Genomic DNA, 12,816 nt, shown 5'->3' on the forward strand with positions numbered 1-12,816 from the left:
ACACAGGAAAACATATTTAAGTTTTTGTTGTATTATACACCAAAACTGTCTGAGTTTGATGCAAAAATATCAAAAGAACAAAGCCGAATGAAGATGATATCACTTTACTCCTTCTAGACATCAGGAAATGTTGCTTCACTCCATTTACTTACACCAGGCTGTAAAATCAAACAGGTGCAGGCATTAAAATGCTGACATGGAAATAAAAAAAGTGTCATGTCCAAACGCAGAGTACTGAAATTAAAGATAAAAGGTTTATTGCCTTTTCACTATTGTGTCTGACATGCTTTTCCCGCATACTGAGAGAGGACCGCCCCCTTGTGTTAAAACAAGAAAGGTGCATTAAGCTAAAAATGATCAGTGTTAAGATCAAGGACACCAGTAAAGGCATATATTTGTTAACACACTATAAAATTTTTCATTTATAGGGAATAATATATGGGGAAAGCACAAAAAAATGTAAAACAGCATTATATTGATGACAATGTATTTTACAAATATTCATTACAGTTTGTTCGGGTCAAAACCGTTATACTCAGGTGCTAGTTTGTATCTTTTCACCTCGCCTGCTAACTACATTCAAAACACAAGAGCTAATTAAAAAATAATGTATAAACCTCTCATGTCTGGTCTGTTTAGTGAACTGCTGGATTATCAACAGACCAAAATCTAAAGAACATTAGGTGGTAATCCAAGCAGGCACCAGGATTGAACTTTGCCCTGTGTTTCATATGTTAGTTCAGTAGGTTTGATTACTAAAGACAGTTAGGCTTTGTCTTCTGTGGTGATATTTGCACCTAAAATGTGGATGTACTCTATTCATAATAAAGGCATAATAATGGTAATATTGACAGAAGCATTTGTTGTTACATACAATAATGGTCATTTTAATGATGTCCTTTGCTGTGTGCGAAATCATTCCAGTGAACCGTCTGCAGATTTTTATCTTCCCTCAGACAAAGAGCTGCTCATCCTTCCCCGAGTGGCTGCGCCTCAGCCTTAGACCAGACAGGATCTTCTGGGCTGGTGAGGTAACATTTTTCTCAACAGGAATTGTCTTTGGTGACGAACACAGATGGTGATACTGTCCAGTACTCGGCTTGTTATTGCTCTGATTTATGTTGCGATCTGCTCGACATCCTCCTGCTACCTCTTCAGCAGCTTGCGTTGTACTGGATGCTGTTGCAGGTGAAAGTGGTGCATACATAGAGTCCAAGCCCAACATGTACTGCACAACCTCACGGGGGCTTAGTGGGGCATCCGTTTTATTCTCTGTGTCAGTAGTCTGGGGCTCAAGAGTGCCCTCATAGTGGAAATCTATGTCTTGAGAAAGTCTTTGTGCCCCTGGCTCTGGAGAAGAGCTGCGACTGCTGTCTGCACTTCCTGTGTGGCCCCTCAGTTGAGGTGCAGCCTGTCTGGCTGCACGAGCTGGGTTCGAGACTCGGGTTCCTGGATTATGATGTCGGTGATACTTCACAGGCTGTCTGGTGAAACGGTAGTATGGCTGGACTCCTAAATCAGAGGTAGCTTCTCCTACCATCTCACCCTGAGGATCACTTGATACATCTCTCATAGCCAGGACTGGAGCAGTAGAAGGACAAGAATGTGATTCACAAAGTTAAGCATTTCCAACACCAGTTATTGATTATAGTGCTGAAGAAACATATACAAAATCCTTCTATATGATATATAGTGCAACTTGACTTGAAAGCGAGGAGCTTTGAAGCTGCTGTTGTAGCAACAGAGAAGAGAGCCACTCAGAAACACAGTGAAACTACAGCAAGCAAGGAATGGTTTGAGCCTCAAACTTTCCAAATCCCCAAACTCCAAAATCTAATTTTGTGTTGTCCAAATTCATACCAAAGCTCAAATGTCAAACTGCAAATTCCAAAAGAAATGATCATATATAATTAAAATCACACTAATTAATTCATTAATTCCACGAAGACTATCCCTAACAAAACGTACTCAACCGAATTCAGCCACTTTTACTGAACTGCAACACATAAGGAAATCTTACTTCTAAAGATAACTGGATGATGTAGGCAAAGTAATTAAAAAACAGATATTTCCGGTATTCTACACCTACAGAATCTCACACTTAGAAACACAAGCTACTGTGTAACTGTAAATTAGAACCAACCCCCTGAGTGCAAGAAATTAAGCAAAAGACTTGGGAGCTGTTTGGTAATACCTGCAAGAGGATTATTTAAGACATGTCCTCAAGTAGCAAAACTACAAGCTGACACAAGAGAGAACCCATTGTACTTGGCAACTGAAAACTTCAACATCTTTAGGTTTCACAGGACATAGACACAGTGGATAAATTAATTTGCTGACCTGCTCTAGTCAGGAGTAACTTCTCTATCACTATGCCCCGCCTACCTGCTCTCTCACTGGCTTCAGCGCTGAGCTGGTCCACTGCCTCATTGGATGAAGACTTGTCAGATATATAACCCTCGCTTGACTCTCTCTTGATTCGATTCTGCTGGAATGACACAAGTTGAGTGGTGGATTACAGACCACATCTAAACCTGCAGCACTACATTATTATAGGATTCCTACCGGGGCAATGACTACTTGGGATGAGTCCTTTTTATTTTTATTTTTTTTATTAGGTACAAATATAAAAGGCTTTTACTCTCCTAAAGAAAGGTGATATCCTGTTTGTGTTTTAATTCTTTTGATGCAACCCAACTAAAAACCCACAATTAGGTGAACTTTATTTAAATTTTAACAGGGAAGAGCTGTGTAAAGCAGAAAGTAAAAGCTAGAAAGAAGGTCAGAGTGCAGAGGGCAGGAGAAATGCAGCAGTTGTGCGTGAGGATCTTGTTAATCCTCATGGAATAAACGTGAGGTTAAGGTGGCAAGTGTTAAGGCTCTTAAAAACAGGTAGGTGTGTTTACTCTCAGCATGGTGTGAATGCTAAGCAACTGCTGCTCATTTATTTTAAACTCAAGTAGATATAAAATGAAGGTGGCTGCTTAAAAAGGAGCAGTTAAAAATTAGCCAGAGATGTTTAAAGCGCACTGAAGTACTTACTTCTACTGAGCGCGGCCGCTCTCTGGAGGTGGTTTCATTTTCTGAGTCGAGATAAGCCACCCCATCCAAGGGGCAGGAACCTCTGGGAGGGGTGTCAGGAAGAGGTGCAGTAGGGGGTGGAGGGGGCGTATCGGATCGTTGCTCCAGGCCGAAAATTTTGTCGTGGTGTGTGATGAGGAACTCAACAAGTACAGCCTGGTAGGTGGTCTCCAACAGGGCAATCATTGACATGTCTGTTGACACTAGAGGGCGCAATAACGTTGGCCCAAAAACAATGCCTAAATTGCTGGGAGACATCTTGTTCTCGTAGTTTTCTGAAACTCTGTAAATAAACACATGAGACAAATTCAAGGACAGCTCAAGCAAAATTTGACATAGAAGTCAAAGTCAGTGGTCCAGTGTAGAAATAAGTAAATGTCATCTATCAGGGTTAGGCCAAGTTAAACCAGAGAGGTCTGTGGTCCCAGAGCATGCTCACCTTTGAAGATGAGATATAAGGTGCTGCAAGGTGCTGTAGCAATATGGAGGAAGTCTGTGTAGTAGCTTTTGCAGCTTGTCAGTGATATCCATTATCTCATTAGTCTCTGGTGATGTCTCCCCATCATTCAGGTGCTGAATTGCTTTTCCCACCGTGATGAAATCATTGTAGAGGTCAAAAGTTAGTAAGGGCTCAGGCAGCTGCAAGAGACAATATTGAAAATATTCAGTGAGATATCAGAGAAAACTTACATCTCTTAAATTGTGCAAAAATGAGGTTCATATTTTAATATCTCCTTTACCTCCTTAAAGAAGTGCTTAAGGATAGAGGTGATGTCATGTGGTGAGAGGTCCGAGAGGTCCACTTGCTCTTTTTGTGTTTCAAAGGCATGGCAGAGCTTCTGTATGCGAGGCTTGGACCCACTCACACGATACACACCCTAACAGAAATGATTATTAGATCACTATTCATACTTGACGACCAATGTATTTGTACCAGTGTGAGGATAAATAATACCTGGACAGAGAGAGCACGGCTCTCAATCTCAGATGTGCAGTGAATCACTACAAAGGGCACCTCATCTGGTCTGTCACGTGGCAGCAGAGAGAGGTCCACTCCAAACACCGATCCCTTCTTGTGCTCACATTCTAGCTGACACACCTCCATACACTTCCTGTGCAAAGCTAGGCCGCACTGAATGTGAGATAGAAAAGAGCCAATCTCATTAATAATCTTATGGAAGCCAGTTTTCTGCCCACGTTACAGTATATTCATCAAATGTGTAATCATACCTCTTCACATTCAACCCCACTGACAACAATATAGTTGTCACACTGCTTGCATTTGGCCATTTTGCTTTTCATTTTCTTGAGTCGATGTGATAGTGCAGCTCGCGAAACCTGTGGCGCTTTGACTAACTGAGAATCATTGTACTCTGCAGGAAGATGGGGAAGACAGATTTATTTGCCAGCCAGGGATCAAATAAAAATATACTCTATTAACATATTTTGTTCATGAAAGAAAAGGAGGTAAGAACCTGATTCATCCCGGTCATCTAGGTCGTCTGATGACACTGTCAAAGTGGATGCCGTTTTAACCTGCCTCCTAGCTTCAGTTATATATTCCAATAAAGCAGAAACATAGTTTAAAGAAAATTTTAAAAAGTCCCACAAGTTTTCAAGATGCATGTATTGTAAATTAAAAGTTAGATACAAAAATGTATGCCTGTGCCTACCAGGGCTGGACAGGGACTCCGAACTGCCTCCGATGCTCTCACTGTCACTATATCCAGTTTTCCCTTAGGTGAAACAACACACAAATAATATTAAAGAGAAAGATTAATTTTTTATTATAAAAAAGTATAATTAGGTGGAGCCCTTACTGCAATCACTGGATCGTCGCAAAGGACTATCATCTCCCATGAGTGAGTCTGGCAGAGTGTTCAGAGTGCTGGTTTTTCTTTTGTTGCTTTAAAGAAAAGAAATTATTGAAACAATTATTTTAACAAGGATATACACTCAAATACATCTGTCCCTACTGACACATTTTTATATGTTCACATTATTAGTTAAAAACATGCTACATATTTTATCAGCAGTAAAAAAAAGCAGCAAAAAGTCCTTTTAACGCACCCTTTACCGTGAGGAACATACTCCTGGAAGGTAAATTTTTGGAGAATCTGCTCAGGGCGACGCTTACTGAGAACATACTGCAGATAGGGCTCACCAGACTCCTGGGCTCTGCATGTTACCTCCAGGTTGTGATAGCCAAGTGGAACAGGCTCTGCCTGCTGACGCTGGAAGTAGAACAGGTTCACTGTGACCTAATACAGAGAGAAGACAAGATGTGGAGTCAAGGCAACAATTTTTAATCAACAAAAGTGATATAAAATATAAGAGTAGTGTTTTGCTCACAATTTACTTTTCATACCCGTAAAAAGTAAAAGAAAAAAAGAAAAAATATGCAAAGGAATCTTGTAATGTTATAAAACATGGTAGTTTTTATTAAAATCCTTTATACTGTATGATGCAAAACATAAATCACTGCTTAGGTAGATCATTATTTTCAGGTAAATTTTTGTATTAATCAACTTAGAAGCTGATTAATTACTAATAGTTAGACATGTTAACTTCTCTTCAGTCATTAGACTGTTCTTAGGTAATGATCCTGTAAATATATATGTAGCTATCCAAGACAACTTATGATATCACCTATACAATAACACATATTCTATATTTATACCAAAATGAAGTACTGACCTCTTTGAGCACAGTGTCTCCCTGAAAGATGAGCTTACGAATGTGTGAAATGATTCTTTCTTTCACCTTCACTAACACATCTTGGTGGTTCTTTGCATCGGTCACAGACTGTTTATATATCGACTCTGCCTCTGACACCTGTGGAGACAGAAAGAAAATCTAAGTGGCTATGCAATCTGTGCGTGTGTTTTCCTCTTTTTGCATCGTCTCATAAGCCATTACTAAGCATACCAAAAAATATTTAATTTTTGTTTACTGAAACCTTAGGCCCTTATTTCTACAGATTATACAGTATTTAGTCCATTAACAGGACACTCACCTTAGTCTGAGCTTCATCCTTAGACTTCCTCCTCTTATCTAGTGTTTTGCTTCCTACTGTGTCATCTGCAGCCTTAGCAGAGACAGCTTTCGCCTTTTCTAGCTCATCACAGCGCTGGAAGTACTGGTGCTTGGCCTTTTTATAAGCTGTCACTGCTTCATTCTGAAAACAAGAAAGGGAGATACACAGAGCGGAAAACAATGTTTATTATTGGCACAAATTTTAGCACAACATACGAGAAAGGAAACATACTGGTTACATTCATAACAGACCAAACAACATATACAGCACATACAAACAATACCTGGAGTGATTATCCACTTACCATCCTCCTTTGTTCTCTTGCCCACTGCTCTTTAAATTCTCTGCGCCACTTATCGATCTCATTTCTCTTTGCACTCAAGGCCTTTGAGACAGAGAATCGGTATTTAACACATCTACATCTAAACATCAGAGATGGTTTTACATGATGTGTTTGTAGGCTTCTATACCTGGTAACAGCGACTTTGCAACAGATCAGAAGTCCTTCTAGCGTTCAGACAATTTTTGATGTCTTGCTCTAGAGCCATTGTGTAGATGTACTGTAATGGCATCATTTCCTGCATAGACAAGAGCAAAGAAAGTGAAATGCAACAGTATCTGTTGTAGGTACCAGTGAGTAACTCATTGTGATGTACTGTAGCAATCATTGGCACAGTTTTTGTCAAGCATCCATCCAGTAAAGAAAACCATACCTGTTGGAGTACATTGGTTTTTGCTCCTTCAGCTGTCTTCATGACACTTTTTGCAAATTCCTGCTCTGCAAAGAAAAAAAAAAGTTTTTTTCTTTTTTATATAAAAATAAAAAACACAGGCATGGTACATGAAGATAAAAAACACAGTAGAATCCACTGAAATTCTTGCACTATACTGAACATTTTAGAGCTCCACTTGGACAAACCTGGTGACATTACCTATCTTTCTGTGTCTCTTCACAAGTCTGACATTTACTGAATAGCCTATGCAAGACCCACAGAAAAACTAGAACTTGTAGTGTGGTGAACTCTAACCTGTGTCTATTTTGAAATTAAAAGAGGAATTAATTTGGTTAAAAATACCTGTGGTTTGCATTTTGCATCAGTTCAAGAACTGCAACAGGAAATGAACCAAGCTGATGTCAGTATGATCTCACTCACACTGTACAAGTATTGATACAAACACTAAGTCAACAGCAGTTTGTGATCTGACAGCTGTCTTTGAGCAATGGGCTCTATATTGTTAGCAAACTCAATGTGTTGCTTTACTGTGTAATCACTAGTTTGGGGCTGAGCTTCACCCATCATTACTCATGTGTTACCATTACCTAACTGATCTCCTTACTTGAGGTTGATAACTGTTGCTCTGTGTTTTGAATGATACCACTAGTGATGTCAATATACTTTGACATCACTACCTGAATTCATAGGATCTGAAAAGGCTCACAGAAGAGGAATCGCTATGTAATCCAAAGGCACGCAGTGTCTTTTATTGCCCTCCTCTTTTCAGCTAATCTGCTCTTTAATCCTTTCTGTTTGTGTAGCATGCAGTTCTCTGGAATGACTGCATAAACTCACATCCTCTTTAACAGAAATAATCCAGGAAGGTGATGAAAATTACTTGATGGTACTCCAGCTAATACTCAAAAATGCATGTATTATGATTTTTCTTTCTTAATGGGTAATACAAAGCAGCAATCCAATCTTCAGTGTGCACCTCTTCTCCTTTACAGGCTGACTACTGCAACACTATTTCAAATTTTATTATATCAAAGCAAACAAACAAAAAAAAACATTTGCGTTAACTGTAGATGAAAATACTAGGGCACATTCACTTATACCTAACCTACTTGCATAAAATGATCATTTACTAACACTTTAAACCAATTAATGTTGGTACTACTCTAAGACTACTGACTTCATAGTGGATCAGAATTATTTTTATTCATATTCTACACATGGCTTTGCATTTTGTAAGAAATCCAACTATTCCTGTTTCTGTGTGTGGTTTCTATTCAAATATACCATCTACGATAAGACAAAAAATTTGCATGTTACACTACTATTTCCTTTACTCAGCTGTGTATTTACCCAAGGTGATTCTCTTCTCCATCCAGGCAAGAAGGTCTTTGGCATATCGGCACCACAACTTGGCGTACTGCAGCGCCGTCTCCACTCCATCCTCACAGCGACATAGGGCCAGGTCTGCTTCTTGGACTGTGAGGGAGTACATCAGCATAATGGCAGGCTCTTTACACTTCAAGGTGTACCCAGGAATCACACTGTAATAGCACCAAATATCCCCTTTTCTCCAGGAAACATTCAGTCTGTTCTTAAGTGATATTAATGCTCCCAGACTATATCTGACAACTTAAAGAGGTTTAAAAATCAAATACCAGTTTAAAAAAAAGATATACACAAACCCAAAACAGGAAATAATGACTGGATATGACAAGTCATAGCTGCTCCTCAGAGTAAAGATCCTGCAGTTTCCAGAAGGTGAGAGCAAACTCTAGCATGTATACTGAAATGTACATTAGTTTGTTGGTAAAAAACAAAGAAAAAAAACCCTCTTAATCAGTCCTATGTCTCACAGTTGACAGAAAAAGGATGTAACTAGAGAGAGGACAGCCCCAAAACAAACTGCTTTAGCTAAATAACTTCCCTCCTCTCTCCTCTTCCCTTTTGCCTGGCCCCTCCCTCTCACACCTGTTCACTTGTAGTCAGCTACTGACACAAGCCATGTTGTGAGAGCACATAACAGCACACTAGCATGTTGTTATAGCTCTACTGTGGTCACCAAGGCAGGGCGTTAATACGATAACCACTCTTCTTCCTCTGTGAGTCACACTAGTGCAGGGTGGATATGTATCTTTGACAGTCACATGGTGTAACAAAAGCTCCCTACACTGCTTTCTCAATGTGTTCCACTTCCAGCAAAACTTTTGCAAATAAATGCTATAATTTTTTTCTTTTAACCAAAGCTGATGCATTTCAGCAACTTTCACTTCTTCTAGCGGTCCATTGTACAGTGCTTTAAAACATGCAAGCATGTTATGTCAGAGAGAAAGAGATGCAGATTTTATACTGCTCTTCCCCTTCAGATAGCTGCCAAATCCAGTTAAAGTGGTAGGACAAAAAAATCCAACCAGACTTTCTTCTGCCATCATGCGCAGCCCACAAAACAGAACATGCAATTCCAGAGATATGTTAGGTTTTGTGCTATGGGTGACCTCTCTTAGCCTTTCCTCTCTAGGGAGAGCTCTGAGCACTTTCAGAAAACAGTCATTTGGAGTTCAAGCACTTGGAATGAGGATTATTCCAGTCAAGTCCAGATTGCAGACTGACAGGGTTTAGAGGAGCATTGAATCAGGTTTATCTCCTGGCATGTGAGAGAGCAAGCGTGCTAAGGTGGTGTGGGGGAGGTGTTCTTGAGAAGAGCTCCTATGCCCCAAGAATAAATTTGACATTGCTCACCATCCAAGTTTAACACAGTGTGCCTCTGTAATATCTTATCTTACCATGTGCCTATAAATTGAGTCAAACTGAAGTTTGTGCACTTAGCCCAAAGTCCTACTATAGACTATGAGTAAGTCTGGTGCATTTATCCATCTGACTTGTATTTATGCCATAGACCATGTAACAGGAGATTTCTGTAACTCTCTTTTTTCCACTAGAGTCTAATGTAAAAACTGAGAGCAGCTGTCCCCTGCTTTAATCCTCTCTCTTTAGCCTAATCTTGTTACAGAGGGATGGTTACAACTCACAGCTGATTATAAGACAATAAATAAATGTTGAAGAAGATTATTTGTAAAGTGTCACAGACAGTAGCGCCTGCTACATCTAATGATCCGACTGGATGAAGGATAGTATCCTGTCAGTCCCAGGAAGGTTAGTGCTAAGTTAAGCAGGTGACTGAACCACTTCAGCAACAGGGTCACAGTGTAAAGGAATGTCGCATTGAGACCAACTGTTTATAACAGCTAACCTTATTCACTGACCCTGACCAGAGAGCATGCAGACAATAACACACTCATTTGGGCGCTTTCATCCCTTCTGTCACACAAACCATACCTGTTTGAGTTCCATCCACGTCATTGGGTTCGGCACATATCTGTGGACAAAGTGCATCTTCAAACTGGTGGAACTCTACAACTCTATCAAAGCACATCTAATCTTCTAAAAACAAACCATCAGCAGTGGAGACAGGAGATTTAAAAAACTGAACCTGAGCTAAACTTTAGCATAAACAACAGCATAAATGACAGGCCTTTCATTAAGTAGGTCATTCACTACATTCAAAAGGTATTTATTTCTTACAGTCACGTCATGTTGATCTGTGGTCTCTGCAGTTTCTACAGAGATAGATTCTGAGATGGACTGGGAGTCAATCTCTGCTAGCAGATCATCCCCTGAGCTGAGCACAGAAAGAATGTATAAGGAGAGAAACATAAACAGTCGAACAGCGATTTGTCAAGGAATATGCCAACAAGCATATGCTACTGGGCCTTTTAGTACCATAGACAAGCCCCTTAAGAACCTTTCAAGGTCCAGTTCATGTATTTCTATTATTTTAACTATATTCACCACTACACCTTTGCTTTAGAGAAATGTTATAAACAGTTGCCAGTCAGTGCTTCTCATAAAATCTGACTCACAGTCAGGGTAGATTAAACCAGACGTGGCAATGCTGACATAGAAAGTTATTAAACCTTTAAACTAGATTAATATACCAACAGATCATACATAACTGAGTTCATGTTGATGGATTATTAAATGATAAAATCCTAAGATATAAATTAATAATTCCATCCTCAAGAGCTTCTTATCATTATCCATCTCTAGACCATTTGAAATACCGATTCACTAACCACAGTTTTTACTTAGCACCCGAGTGATGCAGGAGAAAAGAGTTGCACAAAGTAATACTTACGAAGAGATGAAAGATAAATCAAGATTATCAAAATCTCGGAAGATCTCACTGTATCGCTTTGTTTCAGATTTATTCACTCGTTTCACATCTGAAATGAAAAATGTAAAAGCTAAGATACATATAAACTTTACATTGTATTTATGTTACATAGAGTAAATGGTGAGCCTGACATGTGAACCCTTCCCCCACCCTGCAAAAGCACTAACCATACAGAAATGCATTTTTTACCACAGCATCAAACCTATAGACCAAATAAACAACATGCCAACATTTGGTAGCTTGCAAACACACAGTAAAATAGATGAACTGAAAAAAGGATCCAGTTCAAAAAAATAATAATCAAACTTAGCTTCTCATAAAATCCTATCTGACAGCATTTGCACTTAATGTGAAGTAAAACTGACACATTTTGCTGCTTAAACTTTAGTGCTTTTGTGCAACACTTTGACCGTTTATAACCCTCTGACGTAGCAAAAAGTTAAAAACTAATTCACAATAGGTGTAACAAATGTAAAAAAGAAATCTCTCTCTCAGAGATGCCTCCATTTTGGTCAACCACATCCTGCTTGCAGTTTGTGTCACGTCCCATCGTGTACAGAGTCCTTGTTTTTCACACCACCAGTGTTTCAGCACAAGAATAAGAGCTGACAGGAAAGTAAGATGTTTCAGCAAAATTTGAACACAGTTTTCCAGTGTAGTTGCACTTAACTCTGACAGTTGTGTTTGCTGTTTACCTGCAACATTTGCAAAAGCTACTTGCATGAATTGAGGCTACACTGCAACAAGCCTCTGAATAGAAACTTTCAAGCAAAGAAACATTTCTAATTTCTAGTGTGTCAAATGACACAAAAGTCTCCAAAACATTAGTTTTAAAGCAAGTCGACAGTCTTGGCTTTTTGGAAGGAGTAGGCTAATTCTGCTGAATAAAAATACAGAAGTTAAACAAAAAGACAGAACAAGAACGTTAAAAAAAGAGTTCAGGAAGTTCACCAACAAGGAGGATGCCGCACAGCAGCAGAAATCTTCTGACAACTCATTAACAAAGGCACTTTATGCATGCAGTGTCTGCATGCACCCACATGAATAACCATGTCATAATGGCGCTACACTGCTTTGAGTAGATTTCCAGTAACACAAACCAAAATTATATTCGTCAATTAAAAAGTTTGGGGTTATTTCAAATGAAGAAAAATGTGTATCAATAGCAAAACGTTTTGAACGTTTTGAAAGAAAAAAAAAACAGATATGTTTCATTTAAGCATGGGCAAGTTTATATTTAGAGTAAAGGGCACAATATACTCAAAATGACCACATATCACATATCTTATTTGTGCTCACCTGTGCCTTGAGTAGAATCCTTGTTTTCCACTAAATCTTCTTCCATTTCTGCGCTATTTCCACAGCAGGCAGACGCTACCAACACCTCTCACACATTATCTCGCATCAGGGTCAAACTACAATACACAGTAAAACACGTTGTATTTGAAGTGGTAGGAAATCAGGACTGTAGCTTAAACACAGCGATATAAAGTTGAGCTCCAAGCGCGCTGATATGTAAGTTCTTAAAATGATCTTCCTCTGGTAGAGTGAAGGTTGGCCAATGTTTTCACCATCAAGGGGAAGAGGAAGTGTATCTTACAGTCACTGGAGGCCCCACCTACATTGTCTAACCATATTTAGTGAAAAGGTACCACTGTGATAAATTTGTATTGTTGTAGTAAGCAAGAGTGTTCCTTAAATATTGGTGTGTACCGCTGTAATGTAACAATTAC

At 39.2% G+C, this 12,816-nt stretch overlaps 1 protein-coding gene across 3 annotated transcripts; it reads right to left on the reverse strand.

Moving 5' to 3' along the window:
- Positions 1–88: 88 nt before the first annotated feature.
- Positions 89–12,669, reverse strand: LOC116317667 (GEM interacting protein). Of its 3 annotated transcripts, none has more exons than XM_031736511.2 (21): positions 12,383–12,669; positions 11,045–11,132; positions 10,432–10,528; positions 10,186–10,225; positions 8,203–8,328; positions 6,832–6,896; positions 6,589–6,696; positions 6,423–6,503; positions 6,098–6,259; positions 5,779–5,916; positions 5,152–5,342; positions 4,902–4,987; positions 4,755–4,817; positions 4,557–4,628; positions 4,312–4,454; positions 4,037–4,213; positions 3,822–3,959; positions 3,521–3,720; positions 3,043–3,364; positions 2,386–2,485; positions 89–1,581 (listed from the first exon to the last, which is right to left on the reverse strand). In XM_031736511.2, the coding sequence occupies exons 1-21, from the start codon at positions 12,426–12,428 to the stop codon at positions 953–955; spliced, it is 3,072 nt and encodes a 1,023-aa protein (XP_031592371.1). In that variant the 5' UTR covers positions 12,429–12,669; the 3' UTR covers positions 89–952. The 3 variants fall into 3 exon arrangements, with proteins under 3 accessions (XP_031592371.1, XP_031592370.1, XP_031592372.1); XM_031736510.2 differs by having other exon boundaries at positions 2,386–2,488; XM_031736512.2 differs by lacking the exon at positions 2,386–2,485 and having other exon boundaries at positions 1,424–1,581.
- Positions 12,670–12,816: the final 147 nt, after the last annotated feature.

Source organism: Oreochromis aureus, linkage group 4, assembly GCF_013358895.1.
Source record: "Oreochromis aureus strain Israel breed Guangdong linkage group 4, ZZ_aureus, whole genome shotgun sequence".
In the NCBI taxonomy this organism is placed as follows: domain Eukaryota; kingdom Metazoa; phylum Chordata; class Actinopteri; order Cichliformes; family Cichlidae; genus Oreochromis; species Oreochromis aureus.

Excerpts from the sequence above, each read along its gene's own strand:
- LOC116317667 (XM_031736510.2), bottom strand. The coding sequence starts at position 12,428 with ATGGAAGAAGATTTAGTGGAAAACAAGGATTCTACTCAAGGCACAG. Across the intron at positions 6,697-6,831 it reads AAACCAATGTACTCCAACAG|GAAATGATGCCATTACAGTA; the intron begins GTATGGTTTTCT and ends TTGTCTATGCAG. Across the intron at positions 4,988-5,151 it reads TATGTTCCTCACGGTAAAGG|CAACAAAAGAAAAACCAGCA; the intron begins GTGCGTTAAAAG and ends TTTTCTTTAAAG.